Raw genomic sequence first — 17,507 nt, 5'->3', positions numbered from 1 at the left:
CTGATGGTCTTGCTCAGATTGAGAGCGCCCGAGTTTCGTTTAGCGGTAGAGGTACAAACCGAAGCCATTTTTACACCCAAAAGAAACAGAGCTCTCTTTCCTCTTTCTCTCTCTAGTCTCTACCTGCACACATTTAAGCACAAATACAGAGAAAGAAAGGCTGATCTCCACCACCCAAGAAAGAGAGGGGGCCTTAAAAATTGAATCTTTACTCAAGCTGAACTAATACCAATGGGGGAGGTCCTACAGTTTGTTTTTCTAATATATGTTTCCTCACTTCAGAACTTATAAGCTTGTTTTTAGTTTACATCATTGTTTATTGGGAGAGTTGGGTTTGTGTTTGTTCAGGAGGGGAAAAAGCCTGAGGAGAAGAAAATGGAGGAGAAGAAGCCTGAGGAGGTGAAAAAGCCTGAAGAGGAAAAGAAAGCTGAGGAGAAGAAGGAAGAGAAACCAGCTGAGGAGAAAAAGGAAGAGAAGAAAGCTGGGGAGGGTAAAGATGGCAAAGAGGCCAAAGAGGGTGATGCTCCACCACCACCACCGCCGCCACCTCAAGAAATTGTGCTCAGAGTCTATATGCATTGTGAAGGTTGTGCTAGAAAGGTCAAGAGGTGTCTCAAAGGCTTTCAAGGTTTGTACTTTTTTTTTTCCCTCAAATTTCTTTCAGATTTGCCATGTTTGTGTCGGTTTTAATGCCTCTGTGAGAATTGATTGATTGTGTTTGGTTTTTCAGGGGTGGAAGATGTGAGCACTGATTGCAAGAGTCACAAGGTGGTTGTCAAGGGCGAGAAGGCTGATCCAAGCAAGGTTCTCGAGAGAGTTCAGAGGAAGAGTCACAGACAAGTGGAGCTTCTCTCCCCAATCCCAAAACCACCAGCTGAGGAGGAGAAGAAGCCTGAAGAGAAACCCAAGCCAGAGGAGAAGAAAGAAGAGGTCAGTAACTTTTTTATTTTTACTTTTCATTTACCAAGTTCAAAATCTGCTTCTTGTTCTCTTGTTTTTAATTGATTGATTTTGGGATTCAATTATTCTTGTTGTCTTGCAGCCTCCTCAGGTCATCACTGTGGTGCTCAAGGTTCACATGCATTGCGAGGCTTGTGCACAAGAAATCAAGAAACGCATACAGAGGATGAAAGGTATGTGTACAACCTCATTCTCTTTTTTCTTTTCCAAGGAAAAAATCCAAAAACAAAAAAGAGGTCATTTCTTTGATGCCTTTTGTCATTTCTGTTCACGCAATTTCTGCAAAATAAAAATTATGAGCTTTGATAACAATGTGTTGGCAATTAACGGTCCTGCACTTTTATTGGTTGGTTACTGCAAATCCATGTGTAACCCCCAAAAGATAGAAATTAAAATTAAAACCACTTTCTTTTCTGAATCTCAATCTTAAAAAAGAGTTTATTCTCTCACCAAGGACCAATCTTTCAATGTCAATACATTCTTCCTCTTACATTCAATATTAAATTCCTTTTGATTTCAATAAATCAGGTCCAATTTAAGTCAATTCAAGTCCTTTCATGACCAAATCCCACCTATCCAGCTTTAATTAAGATCATTAAGATTTTCTGGGTCCATCAGAATCCAATTATTTTTTTTGCTTTTTTCTTTTAGGAGTGGAATCAGCAGAACCAGATCTAAAGGGCTCACAGGTGACAGTAAAGGGTGTGTTTGATCCGGCCAAGCTAGTTGAGTACGTGAACAAAAGGACCGGCAAGCACGCAGAGATAGTGAAGCAAGAACCGGAAAAGAAGGCTGACAAAGAAGAAGCCAAAGAGGGAAGTAAAGACGAGAAGAAAGGTGGTGAAGAAGGTGACAAGGACAAGAAGAGTGGTGGTGGAGGTGAGGCCGCACCAGCAGAAGAGAACAAAGACAAGAAAGGTGACGGCAATGAAGGCGGTGCTGCAGCTGCTGCTACACCGGATGGCGGGGCGGTTACAGAAGAGACCAAGGTTGTTGAGCTCATGAAGAACGAGTACAATCACTATCCACAAAGACTTCCCATGGAGTACGCCTACCCTCCACAGTTCTTCAGTGATGAGAACCCCAATGCATGTTCTGTTATGTAAAATAACAATGTCAAGGGTAGAGTGGGAACTGGGGGGAAACTGTTGAATATTTGGGTGCTGGATTTGCTACCCTACTACCCTATCCTATTCTACTACATGTCCTGTGCTGGTACTGTGTAGTTGTTTTTCTTTGTTATGAACTAATGCTCTGTCTACAGAGATAAGCTGTAGAATTTTGTGAGTCTGCCGCTCTGTATTTTCTGTTTTAGTTAACTTGTTATATATAAATATAAAAAAACAAATAAATATAGAGTATTATGGCATGGACACATATATATATATAAGGGCTCTTGACTATTTATCTAATTTGAGTCCAATAAATACCTACATATTCTACTAAAAAATTTATGTGTTCACTTACCCAATTTAAATATAAAAAAACAAGTTTGTCCTTTAAATAATTAAAAAATCATTCAAGACCTCGTCGGAATTCCTTCACCGACCGCCGAAATCCTATCACCGATCGCCGAAGGTTTCTAAAAAGGGTTGCCGGAGACATATATTACCCCTCAATATATAAATTTTTATAAAGTTTATTGGGGGGGGGGGGGCAATAAAAATGACGCAGTCGGAAAATTAGCCCTAGGTTTACAAGCAATAAACCTAAAATAAAGAATCTGAAATCCACCAGAGATAAATGAGAAAACTCTCAATTTGATTGATAATATGATAAAAATTTGGTTATGCAGCCGTTTAAGGTTACTTTATATGAGAAAAGAAACCTTAGGATGACTAACAATGAAACCCTAAAGCCCACGAGTTAAAACAAAACAAATCCAAAACAAACTAGAAAACAAAAAATTCTGAAAAATAGTAAATCGCAGTTTTGAGCCCCGAAACTATCCTGAAACCCGAAAAAGCCCACACCTCGTGGCAAAGTAACGAGTTTTGTTCCTGGTGTTATTCCCTTTCCGAAAAGGTATAACAATCATGATTCGGACACCGAATGCCAAATTTGCAACAAACCGGGTTTTCCTTTTGATTGATGCAAGCTGTTTTTCAATCATTCTTGTCATCCGTTCTACATCAAAAATGTTTATTGGAGGGCAATAAAATAGGACACCAGACTCCAATCACCGATCCAAAGGTTGCCGGAAGGTCACAAAGAGGTCGCTGAAGACTTTTATTAACCCTCAGCAATAAAAAGTTTATTAGGGGGCAATAAAGTTTATTGGGTATTATTGGGGGTAATAAAAAGTTTATTGAGGGGCAATAAAACAAGACACCGGTCGCAGGTGATCGGATTCCCGCAGCTGGCGATTGGAGTCACGTGAAGTCTCTTTCTCTCTTTCTCTCTAAGTGACAAAGGGAGAGAGGGCAAAATTGTCCCAACAATAAATAAAAATATATTAAAAAAGAACTTAATTGGGTATTAGGCCAAAAAATATGTAATTTATTGGGTAAGTTGGCAAGCTTATAAGATGTTTGGGTAAATGGGGTTAGTGCAGCTTAAATTTGGGTAAATAGACATTTTCCTACATATAAAACCTGTGCCTTCTACCCCAAGTCAAATAATTCACATATACTAACAGCGGGCGATATCACTCTTGCTCAAACAAGTTTAACTTCATTAATCGGAATTTCATGATGACCTTTTAAGAGTTGATCATTCTACAATTATCAAGTATAACTAGGTTATTTTTTCTAGCTAGTACTATTACTACTTATCGAACAAATTTTAAGTTTGTGGTTCGTATGGGATCTGATGCATAAGTGTCATAGTGCATTTTTCAAAACAATTTTCAATATTGTATGATTAGGCTAAAACTATTCAATGGCCAAGTAAAAGCTAGTGAAATTTAGGAATCTTGGACAAGTCTTCATAACCACTGTTATCGAATAAGTGGATATGTACTAAGTCATGGGTTCGAGTCACCATGGGGCAGGAGTGAAACCCTTTGATTCTCTTTTTAAGAAGAAGAAAAAGAAAAAAAGACGAAGTGGTGTTAGCTCAGTGGTTAGAGCACTCACTACCTATGTACTAAGTCATGGGTTCGAGTCACCATGGGGGCAAGAGTGAAACCATTTAATCCTCTTAAAAAAAAAAAAAAAAAAGTGGATAGGTGACCTTTGTGTGAGTATTGAAAAGTGGTGGAAATGAATGGGAGATTGACCTGGAGTTTCCAGTTTCAGCACTTACAGTGGTTGTGAAATGTGCAGATCTGCATTGACCATAATGAAAATAAGCCAGAAAGGAATGGAAGGAAGGCAATGCCAATTGTTGAGACAAATAGTCATTATTTGACATTAATAGCAAATAGTGTGTGTGTGTGTGTATATATATATAATGAGTACCTTGTTGCTCAAGGACATGGATGGTTTGCATTTTTCAGTGATGGAGCTGGTGGTCCAAATCTGAAACTTGTATTTGGTAGTTATGATAATTGTTAATTTATTATCACTTTAACTATACTCAGAGGGCATTCATTCCATTCGATCAGAAGGGAAAATCCAAGGTCCAAGATCTACAGCATAAGCATAACAATAAACTGCCATCCAAAATGACAAAATGACTGCAAAGCAATTTTAAAAATGGAACCCTAAGTAATCCAAGTCCTAAATTATATGACAATGAGTTGTGTTTTTCTGTGCCCTTTGTTTCTAATTGCAAGATTTTGTGACACACTGAAGCCGTGGTTTTTTCTTGGTATGATAGTCCTGTTTCCAACAATGACTTCTTTTTTTTTTTTTGCATCTACTTTCTGTTCCATTTTTCTATGGAGTTGTTAATTACCCTTTTTTACCTTCCATGACTTGATCTAGGTTTCCTAAACTTCACCTAAATCTTGAAAATGACACTTCTGGAAGACCACACTTTCCTCAAATTTTTCATCCCAAAATTAAAATAATATTTAGGTAAAAATTATGTTCTAATTACCAGTTTCTTCTAAGTTACTTCGTTGCACCATTTTTGAGTCTCTTTAGTCGACAATATTTTAACATAATATAGAAATGACACATGTGCTTAGTTGTATTAGGAACAATAAAAGTGAATTTGTTGTTGAAATTCCTTCATACCTAATCATTTTCAAAGAGAGGTCAATAATGAAAATCATTATTCTGAAGTTTCTTTATGTTCTCCGTTGTAAGTAAAAATCTTGGTGACCCGTCACAAGGCCGCAGTGGTTTTACAAACTGACCACGAGATGCTCATTGCCTCTACTAGTTAATCAGAAGTCCTGAATCCTTACAGAATACAGAGTGTGAGTGCCTGTTAAAGTGGGATACAATATTCGACCCCAAATAATACAAATAGTTTGATTCATGCATAGCAATCATATTCCAGGAGTACTAAACAACTAGTGATTAAGGACATTAGCACATGCAATTCCCTTTTGGTACTAGTGTAGGTTGAAAACTTTGAAAGTAGCCTGTCGAGGGTTGTACGAACACCATTGCTACTAAACATACAGATTAATCATGTCGTAGCTTTCAATTCTTATTAGATTATAGGATGGTCGACTCTCTCAAAAAATTCGTGCGACTGGCTGATAATTTTGCATCAGATTCGACCCTTCACATGCTAATTTCATCATTCCAGCTAGAGCTAGGGTATTGGTTTGTTTCTTATGTAGGGCGGGTTGAAAATCTCAATTACAGCATGAAGAAAACGAAAAAACTCTAGTTGTTATGTGCGTAACTGAGTTAAGTATAATATAGATAAATGTTTGGATCCTACACCCAAAGTATCAAAATTTGTCAAAATTAACCCACTTATTCTAGCAACAGATTTTTATTCTCACTAACACAATTTAAACTAATTTGACATTTTTACCCTCAGTCCAATTAAAAAAAACTACACCCATGTCTCTCTCTCTCTCTCTCTCTCTCTCTCTCTCTCTCTCTCCGGCGACTGATCATCAGAGCAATCCTTGCTGCTTCCGCGGCGGCGAATGCGACAAGCTCGTCAACGATCAGAGCCTACTCCATGCCTCTGATTCGCAGTGAAAACCCCAAACCCATTGGAAACCGGCGACTCCAATTCGCAATCAGAACGAACCTCTACGATGAACCAACCCCGCCGCAGCTCTCAAAACAGACACGAGATCTTCCAGCGTCGGTAAAGAGAATCCGCCCTGGCCCATATCCAGGATTTCGGCCCAGAAGCTCACCAAACTTGATTACGGTCAGTAAGGACTGTAATCGGTCTCGAATTATACTGTTCGTATGTTCTGTGATTTATTTCACTTTAACTTCAATTGTTCAATAGGGATTTTTTATATATGTGTGTATTGATGTATTGATGCAACGCAATTGGATGCCCACATAATTTTTTGGGTGCCCAAATCTTTTTTTTTTTTTTTTTTGACAAAATGACAGCAGAAACCTAGAAGAAAAGAAAAAAGAAAAAGAAAATAGATAGGCAATAAAGGTCTATTGGAGGGCAATTAACGTTTTGAATTAATATAATCTCTTTATTTTTTTCTTTAATCAAAGTTTTATTTGTCTAATTTTATGAAGATTAGTTTTCATTCCGACTACCAAAAGTTCTATTGGGGGTAATAGACATCTATTGGGGGCAATAGAGGTTTATTGCCCCTCTATTGGTTGGCAATAGACGTCTATTGGGGGTAATAAACTTTTTCGACGACCTATGAAATATCCGACGACCTCTTTGGAAACCTCCTGCGAGGTTTTCAGAAAAGTCTGGTGGGTGGTGGCAGGTGACTGGAATCCGGCAACCGGTGACAGGAATCCTGTGACCGGTGACAATAATTCGACAAAGTTGGCCGGAATCCGGCGACCGGTGACGGGGCTCCGCCGAAGTCTCCTATGGTTTCTCTCTCTCTCTCTCTCTCTCTCTCTCTCTCTCTAAGTAACACATGGGTGAGGGTAAAATGGTATTAAAAAAAAAAACTTTATATGATATTAGGAAAGACTTCCTTAGAGGGTTTTGGGTAAAAGAGAATTAAGAAAACTTAATGGGGTGAGTGAGAAAAAAATCTCTAGAAATGAGGTAAATGAACAAAAACCCTAAATATTTTGTTTGTTTGTTTTATTGTTAGATATCATGTATGTTATGTTTTGCAGATTATACATATAAAACGTTCGAGAGTTTTAATTTTATCCTCTCTCCATTTGTTTTTAGTTACCTTTTTATTTTAGTTCTGTTAATAAAGAAATCTTATGCCAAGAAGAAATATTCATGCAATGATTGCAATCGATTATCTTCAATTGAGAAAACATGTTCTAGTGAACAATTTATGCTTCTAAAAGTAGGGGTAAATCAACTAGTTTTATCAAGGCATGTCCCTAAACCATTGAAGCTTGCTTCTATAGAGACGCCTACAGAATTAGTGAAACTAGCATCAATGGAAAGTAGAGAGTGCCTGTATGCTCATGCTGATTTAGGAGCTGGACATGTCCTTCAGTCCTTGTCCCATGTTTCATTTTCATTTGCTCATAATCGACGTCGAAAGCATATGTTCATTTCTCAGAAGCAGTACCGGGGGGGGGGGGGTGTACAGAGCAATATAATTGCCAATCCATTGAGAAAGATAAGGTCCCCCTTTCCCAGTATATTGTCGTAATGTTAACATGGAAGCACATTGTGGTCGCTTTCCTTGTCTCTTTCTTCGTTTTTTCTTTTCCCCTGAGTTGCCAAACAAGATAATATTCAATCCCAGTTTCTCATGTTCTTCATAAGGTTTATGTAGAAAACCAGTTCATGCAAAATTAAATACACACCAAACTCAACCACACATGCAAACTTTTCACAAACCATCGATGTCAGGGGAAGTTAATACTTTGGATTAGGCAGATGTATAGGTGCCTCACGCTACTTACCACCCAATTATCAATCATTACCTCATAATTTGAACTAAATGTTAGAACTTACATTGAGTTACATATCAGAATTTTATTATTATTATTTTTTTTTTTTTTATCATATATCAGAATTCTTTTTAGGATTATGTGTTTTTGCATGTACAATAGTAAAATCTCATATATCATGTATACATATATACATATACTATGGAGAATTGTATGTCTTACAATTGATTGCACCGATGTTCACTACATTGACTTACTTTAAGATTTCGAACATAATTTTGTTGGAACGATCACGTCCTTATTACTTGATTCCGATTATTCCTTCATATTCTCAAAATCCCCTTCATGCTGCTAATTTTGATAATTTCAACTAAGAAAACAAATGGATGGTTAACCAGATAAATCTTAATTTCGCTAAGACACTAGACATCGAAGACATATTAGAGAAAATTAGATATAAAGTATAAATCCAAAAATATAAGTTTTTATTGGCAAAAACCCATAAATATTTTTCTTTCAATTTACACCCACTTTACATAAGCAAACCTTCCATATAGTGTATATGTCTATAATTAATGGTTTTTTGTTTAAGGATATCTCTATCTCTATTTGTGTTTAATCCAAACTGTAGATTATTTGACCTAGTGGTAATAGAGTTCAATTAGAAGAATCTAGAGATTCTCTTTCCTTGTATGATTCTAACTCTGTGCATTGTAATCCTCTATATAAAGAGGCCCCTATTATCAATGAGAATACACAGCAAATTTCTCTCAGTTTCTGATTCCCTAAAACACGTTATCAGCACGAAACTCTAACCCTAATACACCTTCAAATCCCAGATACCTCCGCCGCACAACTTGAAGCTCTCAATCCCAGGAACCCAGAACCGACGGCACCACCCCCAAAACCGGCCGAAATCAACCTGAACCGGCTACCGGAAGTGTTCAAACCGGCCTCCCAAGAAGAATCCGAAGATCTCTTGTGTGGTTCGCCATCTTCCCGTCCACCCTTCACTGTCACCTTTTGTCAGTAGCTGCACCTCTTCCCCAGAATCGGGAACCTGAAAAATCACCACCGGAACCGGCCACCGGTGTCCACCTGACCTAAACCGGCAGAAAAGAAAAAAGAAAAAAGAAAAAGAAAAAAAAAAAAGGAGAACCTGTGCAGCCCAAGCCCACTTGCTGCAGCCCACAGTCGAGCCCATGTGCAGCAGGCCCCAACAGTCGAGCCCACGTGCACCAGCCAAGCAGCCAAGCCGCCGAGTTCCCTGCCACGTCAGCGTCCACGCAGGCGTCCAGTTAGCCTGTCACGTCATCATCCAGACTGCCACGTCAGCACATGCGGTCAACACTTTTCCAGCCACTTTCCGGCGACTTTTTCCGGCCATCTACAGTAACTTCGACCACTTTTCCAGCGACATTTTTCCGGCCACTTTTTAAGGTAATTTTTTGTAAAAGTTCCCGTTTTTGAAGTTTTTTAAAATTTCTTCTTTTCTCGAGGACTTCCAACATCTCTTCTTCTACCCCCCTTTCTTCTTCTTCATATGGGAGACCAAAAGCCGAACTGTGGGTGTTCGTGCTCACTCCAAGCTTGGAGCTTGTAAAGTCCTCCAAACTTAGAGTTTGTTGAGAAAAAACGATCGACCACATACATCATTGTTTCGATCTAATCCAAAACCCCTCTTGGAATCGGATTTTTCTTGGAAGCGACTACGCTCAGAAAATCCCTAATTTCTTGGAAGCGACTACGCTCAGGAATTTAATAGTTTTTCGTGGGAGCCTTTTTCGCTCTGAAACTAACCCTAATCTTGTGTTGTTTTTCAGGATGAGTTACGTGAACAAGTTGAACTTTGTTCCACTAGAGACAACTGGCGCAGGATACCATAGGTGGGTCCGAGATGTGCGCCAACATCTTAAGGCTGATGGACTTCTGGAAGCCATCCAAGAGCCTAGTCAGAATGTGCTCTCCATTGAGCAAGCTACTGCTTTTGAAGCAAATCAAGCTAAAGCCATCATTCTCATGACAAGGCACATGAATGACGCGCTCCAAAGTGAATACCTCAATGAGGAAGACCCAAGAAAGCTATGGGTTGAACTTGAGCAGCGATTTGGCAACCTTCGTGACTCCCTGCTTCCTGATTTAGAAGCGCGATGGCATAGCCTCCGCTTATGTGATTTCAAGTCCGTGCTTGATTATAACTCGGAAGCTCTTCGTATCAAGTCTCTGATGGAGTTTTGTGGCCAAACCATAACTGATACGATGTTTATCGAGAAGACTCTCTCTACCTTCCCGTCTCTGCCCTGATGATTTCAAAGAATTATCGGATTGATGTGAAAGCAGGACGTATCACGAGGTTTCATGACCTTATTGGCGCCATGAACGTAGCTGAAAAGCACGACAACATACTTGTGAAGAACTATAATGCTAGACCCGTGGGAACTAAGTCTATTCCGGAGTCTAACTATAGTCGCACCCCCAAGGGAGGACGCAAGGAGAGAAACCCTAAGAGTAGGGACATTTCTGGACGCTCTGGTCCATATTCTCACCCTAAAGAGGAAGGAAATCTCCAAGAGAGGCGTGCACGGAACCGTGGAGGTCAACGTGTGAACAGAGAGAGAGGCAGAGCCTCCGGCTATGGTGGTGACGCCACCAAGAGTAATAGTCGTCCAACTCATGCACCAAAAGCATCTCGATCAAGGGAGCCTGACCATAAAGATATTTGTCTTCGATGTGGATCAAGTGGACATTGGGCAAGGAAGTGTACAGCATCCCAAAATGTTGCCCACGCATACAAGATGTATCGTGAAGCAAGGGAGGCAAATTACATGGAACAAGAAGATCAAGATGGAGATCTCGATCTAAGGGTGGAAGACTACAAGGATCAAGACCCAGAAACTGGCGATTTTGATTGAGTCTTTTTATTTTCCAAGAGATGTAGGCAAATTGCCATATTACTTTTGTAGTAGATGCCAATGATATTAGTCTTTCTTCAAAGTAGGCGTACTCAATGTAAAAGTGATATCTAGAAAGGTTTTGAGATAAGTGGTACTTAAGCTAGCCTTGTGATGTCGCTTTTGGGAAGCGCACAATTTAACCCTGAAATATCGTTAGTAGTATAAGTAAGTAGGGATCGTTCTATTCCGGGGATTGAGGGTACACTTGTAATTGTGAAACAAATAAAGAAAAGTATTATTTACAAAAATAAAATAAAGAATATAAATATATACAATTGTATAAACAAATAAAGAATTAAAATAATAAAGTATTATTTACAAAAATAAAATAAAGAATATAAATATATACAATTGTATAAAAAATAAAGAATTAAAATAATAAAGTATTATTTACAAAAATAAAATAAAGAATAAATATATACAAGTAAACACAAATAAGGGGGGGGGGATTAGGATTCTTAAAATTAAAATTAAAATAAATAAAATAAAGAAAATGTAAAAACATATATACAAGGGTGGAACGCAAGGAACAAAGATCAAAATCAATTCCATGTAATCAAATTCGATTCAAACCCTATAATTGTTCTTCCAAGTCATGAGAGAGGAGTTGATCATGTGAAACATTCGAAAGCAAATGATTTCCCATATTTTACTTTTCAATGCTAATTAACCTAAGCGAAAGCACCTAGATTAATCCTATCAAACATGCAATCAAGCCCTAGAAAGCTAGTCAATCATGACATGTTCAACGCATTAGACATAGAGAAAGGCTATCAACTCAAGTGTACAACTTAGTATGAATAAGTTCACCTAATTGCAATCCTCTTCAATTGAATTCGATTTTTGTCCAAAACCTTTACTACTTTGATTCAAGTTACACAAAACGAAAAGTCGATTTCATGTTCTTAAACCTAGCACCAATTACATGCAAATCCTATAAGTGTCGACCCAAATAAGATAAACATATAAAAGTTTTCTATCAAGCAAATTCAATCGAACAAACTCACATAAGTAACTTAGAATCACAATTATAGAATTCGAATTAAAACTTTATTTAAACATAGAAATTGGGCTTAAACTTTGCCCTAAACGTTAGGTTAACTAGAAACAAGTTCATACGAAATCAAACAAGGAAACCAAAAAGGTTACAAGGAAAAGGAACGAATTACACCGTGAGTGGAGATGGAGATGGAAAGCTAGATGGTTGGATCTTGAATCTTGGAAGCAAGCCTTCAAGGTGGATGATGGAGGATATGATCTTCACGGCTCCTTCTTCTTCTTCCTCTCCTTGCTTGAAAATGCAGAAACTTAAAACTATAGAATGGAGAGAAAAAATGGAAAGGAAATGGAGAGACAAAGAAGATGAGATGGATGAAGGAATTGGTGGGAAAATGGAGAGGAAATGGTGAGACAAAGAAGATGAGATGGATGAAGGAATTGGTTTGGAAAAATGGAGAGGAAATGGAGAGATAAAGAAGATGAGATGGATGAAGGAATTTAGAGAGAAAATGGAGAGGAAATGGAGAGACAAAGAAGATGGAATTGATGAAGGAAGGTGTGTTTAGAAAAATGGAGAGGAAATAGAGAGATAAAGAAGATGAGATGGATGAAGGAAGATGTGACTAAGGAAAATGGTGACTAAGGAAAATGGAGAGGAAATGGTGAGACAAAGAAGATGAGATGGATGAAGGAAGGTGTGTTTAGAAAAATGGAGAGGAAATAGAGAGATAAAGAAGATGAGATGGATGAAGGAAGATGTGACTAAGGAAAATGGTGACTAAGGAAAATGGAGAGGAAATGGTGAGACAAAGAAGATGAGATGGATGAAGGAACTGGTGATTGAGAGTGAGAGGAGAAGGTGTTTAAATAGGGAAGAAAAAGAAGAGTGAAATGATGTGATGAAGAAAATAATGAAAGTGGAGTATGAGAGTGGTTTGTAAAATATGTAAAAGATGAGGTAATGATGAAAGCAAAGCATGAAGGTGAAGAAATGTGGAAGTGATGATGATCTTTTAGGGTAGAAAAATTGTATCCAAGGAAAAAGAAATGCTTTCTTCATATGGGTGGGAAACATGAATATGTGGTGTTGAGCTGTTTTCAGGTCAGTTTCTTCCCCTTTATTCCTTCAATTATTTCTCCATCAAAACTTCAGAATGAGCCTTCGACTTCTTCATAAAAAATGTTCCACTATGAGTGTATATCATCCTCACAAATTTTCAGAGCTTTATTCCATGTGGTTGGGCCGGAAATGCTGCTGGACCTCTTACAGGTCCAGTTTTCCGGTTTTGCTTCTGTAGAAAATTGGGCTGATTGTTTGAAGGCCTTCCACTCATATTTTTCTCTGGCACTCTTCATAAGAAATGATCCTTTGGGTGTCTAGAATGGATCTGGAAGGTTTCAGCTCATTTGAAGTTCATTTGGTCAGGCGGCCGCTCCTTCTTCTTTGCTTGGCTTGGTTTCTCCTAGCCGGAGTAGGAATATGTGTAAAATTGATCTTTTAGTACATTTCCATTTTTCTCCATCATTTCCAGGTAATTATGGACCTAACGCTCATTTCACCTTCATTTACTCCAATGTACCTAAAAATAGAAATTGAATTAAAAATTGATTCAGTTAAGGAATTAACTAAGCAAAATGTGAGGAATTAACTATTAAAATATCACATTAAAATGCGCCTATCAAATTCCTCCACACTTAGCTTTTGCTAGTCCCTTAGCAAAACAAAACAAAAAAAATCCAAAACAGAACAAAGACTTGACAAAAAGCAAGTAAATGACTCTATTGCTCCTAACTGTTGTCTCAGAGACTCCAAACTCATGGCTTTCACGTTAAACACTTAATCAAAATCACAAAGATAATTCCATGGTTAATAAACCTGTGACATTCATATGACTAAGCAAGATATGGAGAACTTAAGTTATACAGTGAATGATAGCATGTTTCGAACAAGTCCAATCCAAACTCACAGGGCATACTCTCGATTTTTCTCTCAGAAATGGCTATGCTTAAAAGCTAATTCACACTCAAGTATATGCAAGAGAACAAATTGTAAGGCAACAAACAGCTTGCATATTTCATCAATAAACACATTTTGTGAAGAATTTTTAAAGACCTCATGAAATGACTGAGTGCACAAATGGACCTAAACCATAAGCTCGACTGCGTAACTGACTCCACTAACCAAAGACTGCCCATCTCAAGGATCAAGTCAGCACTTAAAACAGGTTGTAATGGGGCTAAGCTAGGGTTTTCGAAATGAAGATTAAGGATACAAAAAAATCCTAAGGACCTAGCAGAGCATATAAGGACCACCTTATGTCATTATTTTTGTAGACCAAATATCATTGTTTTGGGCCAAACCTTCACTCTAACCAACATGGGAATGGACAAAGGCATAATTTTCAACTTTGAGCCTTCTACAAATTTGCAAGTCCAAAACCACACTTCAACATTTTCCCAAGAGTTTTCTTTTCAATTTTTCTTCTCTTTTGCCGCTTTTCTTTCTTTTTTTTTTTTTTTTTTCAAGGCAAATTTTTTTTTCTTGGATTTTTCCCACCCCATACTTGTCTTTCATCGTCACCCCTACATACTATGTCATGCTCTACTAAGTCCTTAAGACAAGGGTAGAGATATCCTGTACTAAGCTCATGGTAGGGTAGTGAGGGTGATGAAACAAAGGTTTTCAACGTAGGCTCAAAGGGGTTCATTCTAAGGAGTCCCACGACGGACACAATTGGGGACACATGCTTGTTTGGCTTTGGTGGTTACCCTAATGCCTTCTATCCTATCCAGGATCAGTGCATATTATGGCATACAAGTTTTGACAGTCACAACAGCCGAGTTCTAGTACTCTCTAGTCCATTAAAATCTATGGCACATGATCATTGGATTTCCAAAGAATGATGAGGTTTTGCAAATACAGCCACGAAATTCTAGAATTATCAATAAGCACTCGAAAAGAAAGTATTTTAGCACAAAAACTCACTTTGGGTCAAATGAATCAGACTTAATCCTAGCATGCTTAATGAACCAAGTTACAATCCTATCTCAAATCTTCATACAAGCATCACAATGTCGATTAACCACAGAATTCAATTAAGTCCTTTTTCGATTGTGAAAACCTTCAGCCATGAATTCAGAGACATGTTCATCCTAGACGTTAGGGGCATCCTAAAACTCAAAAACAAAAACAAAAGTAACCAAAATTTTTTTTAAATTTTTGACATTTTTTTTTTTTTTTGTATTTTTCAATATATATGACTCAAAATAAAAGACTCAAATATAAATCCCTTCCCCCACACTTAAATATTGCATTGTCCTCAATGTAATCAAGCATAAGCATGCAATGAAACACTTAAGCATATAGGGATGAAATTTACGAAAATAACTACTAAAACAAACAAGCAAAAACGAAAAAATAAAAGATAAGGATAAAGAAAGCAAATCTGATTTGCATGGGTTGCCTCCCAAGTAGCGCTTGGTTTTAACGTCTTCTCAGCCTAGACGTGGTTTCCTCTTGTCCTCAGTTGGTGGAACCTTCAAAGCCTCCCTTTGGGTTTGGAACTGTATTGCTTGGAAGCCTACCAGTTTCATGAAACTTGGTCATGAAGTCCACCACTTGTCCCATCTGCTTCTTGAGCTCTGCAATGTCCTTGGTATGGTTCTGTTGTCCTTGAAGCAAAGTCCTACGGAGATGCAGACATGGCTTAGTATAATGTAAATTTTTTTTTTTTAATTATATATATATATATATTTTTGTAAATAACTGAATTTAATAAGATTGAAAAAATGCAGTTTTTTTTTTTAAAAAATATATAGGACTCAAAAATAAAAGACAAAAATATAAATCTCTTCCCCCACACTTAAATATTGCATTATCCTCAATGTAATCAATTAAAAGCATGCAATGAAATAAGTAAGCATAGATAGAAGACATTTACGAAAACAAATCCTAAAATAAAAACAATAAAAAAATGAAAAATAAAAAGAAATAGGGAAAGAGAAAGCAAATCTGATTAAATTCTGAATTAGGTTGCCTCCCAAGTAGCGCTTGTATTTTACGTCTTGCAGCCAGACGGTACCTACATTAAATAAAGTTAGTAACTATAATTAACAAAGAAATACAAAATAAAAACAAGTATAACTATTAATTACAAACTACAAGTATAATTAACAAGTATATTGTACATAAGACACAAGTTAAGTACTCAAGTGAGTATAAAACGTGAAAAGTATTTTTACAAGTTTAAAGTGTGAAACAACAAAATAATTTACACGTATAGAGTATTCACAAGTATTTCTTTTATTATAAACATTATTGATATCGAATCAAATTCCAAGCGGTAAATCAAGTGGACGTGCGGCCCAAGTATAGTCGCCTAGACACAAACTCCCTTTCAAATCGTTTGGGCAACCTTACTGAAATGGCCAGGTCGGGGAGGGCGAACACGAGAGGAAAAATCCATTTTGGCATGAGCTACTCCCACATAGTGGTTTAGGCCCATTTGCAAGCACTTCTGGATTCAAAAACCCGTCATGAACGTTGTCCCCTTCCTAGACACCATTTCACATAGGCTTTCTTACTAAGAAGAGAAAGTTCATAAGTGTGAAGACAGTTCAACAAGTGTTAATAAAGGCCGCCCTCAACCTTAAGGGACCTGAGCTAGGTACCAATAAGGGGTTTAGGCCAATATTAACAACAGAGACTTCACCTATTCCTCTCAATTTACAACCTACAATTAAAATTCGTGTTCAATAATATAAATAATATTTAAACTAAGTTTTAAACAATTTATATACAACAAATATATACAATAAATGACACAATTTAGCAAGTGATTTTTCAATCCCCGGCAACGGCGCCAAAAATTGATGTCGCTTTTGGGAAGCGCACAATTTAACCCTGAAATATCGTTAGTAGTATAAGTAAGTAGGGATCGTTCTATTCCGGGGATTGATAATACACTTGTAATTGTGAAACAAATAAAGAAAAGTATTATTTACAAAAATAAAATAAAGAATATAAATATATACAATTGTATAAACAAATAAAGAATTAAAATAATAAAGTATTATTTACAAAAATAAAATAAAGAATATAAATATATACAATTGTATAAAAAAATAAAGAATTAAAATAATAAAGTATTATTTACAAAAATAAAATAAAGAATAAATATATACAAGTAAACACAAATAAGGGGGGGGGGATTAGGATTCTTAAAATTAAAATTAAAATAAATAAAATAAAGAAAATGTAAAAACATATATACAAGGGTGGAACGCAAGGAACAAAGATCAAAATCAATTCCATGTAATCAAATTCGATTCAAACCCTATAATTGTTCTTCCAAGTCATGAGAGAGGAGTTGATCATGTGAAACATTCGAAAGCAAATGATTTCCCATATTTTACTTTTCAATGCTAATTAACCTAAGCGAAAGCACCTAGATTAATCCTATCAAACATGCAATCAAGCCCTAGAAAGCTAGTCAATCATGACATGTTCAACGCATTAGACATAGAGAAAGGCTATCAACTCAAGTGTACAACTTAGTATGAATAAGTTCACCTAATTGCAATCCTCTTCAATTGAATTCGATTTTTGTCCAAAACCTTTACTACTTTGATTCAAGTTACACAAAACGAAAAGTCGATTTCATGTTCTTAAACCTAGCACCAATTACATGCAAATCCTATAAGTGTCGACCCA

General features: G+C 37.1%; 1 protein-coding gene across 1 annotated transcript; it reads left to right on the top strand.

The window, feature by feature from the left end:
* Positions 1–2,250, top strand: LOC112180933 (heavy metal-associated isoprenylated plant protein 7). Its single transcript, XM_024319505.2, has 5 exons — positions 1–240; positions 349–628; positions 731–930; positions 1,043–1,133; positions 1,612–2,250. Exons 1-5 carry the CDS (start codon positions 232–234, stop codon positions 2,064–2,066), a joined length of 1,035 nt encoding a protein of 344 aa, XP_024175273.1. The 5' UTR covers positions 1–231; the 3' UTR covers positions 2,067–2,250.
* Positions 2,251–17,507: the final 15,257 nt, after the last annotated feature.

Source organism: Rosa chinensis, chromosome 7, assembly GCF_002994745.2.
Source record: "Rosa chinensis cultivar Old Blush chromosome 7, RchiOBHm-V2, whole genome shotgun sequence".
NCBI classification, from domain to species: Eukaryota; Viridiplantae; Streptophyta; class Magnoliopsida; order Rosales; family Rosaceae; genus Rosa; species Rosa chinensis.
Note: the sequence above shows the minus strand (reverse complement) of the source record. Positions and strands in the feature narration are given on the sequence as shown.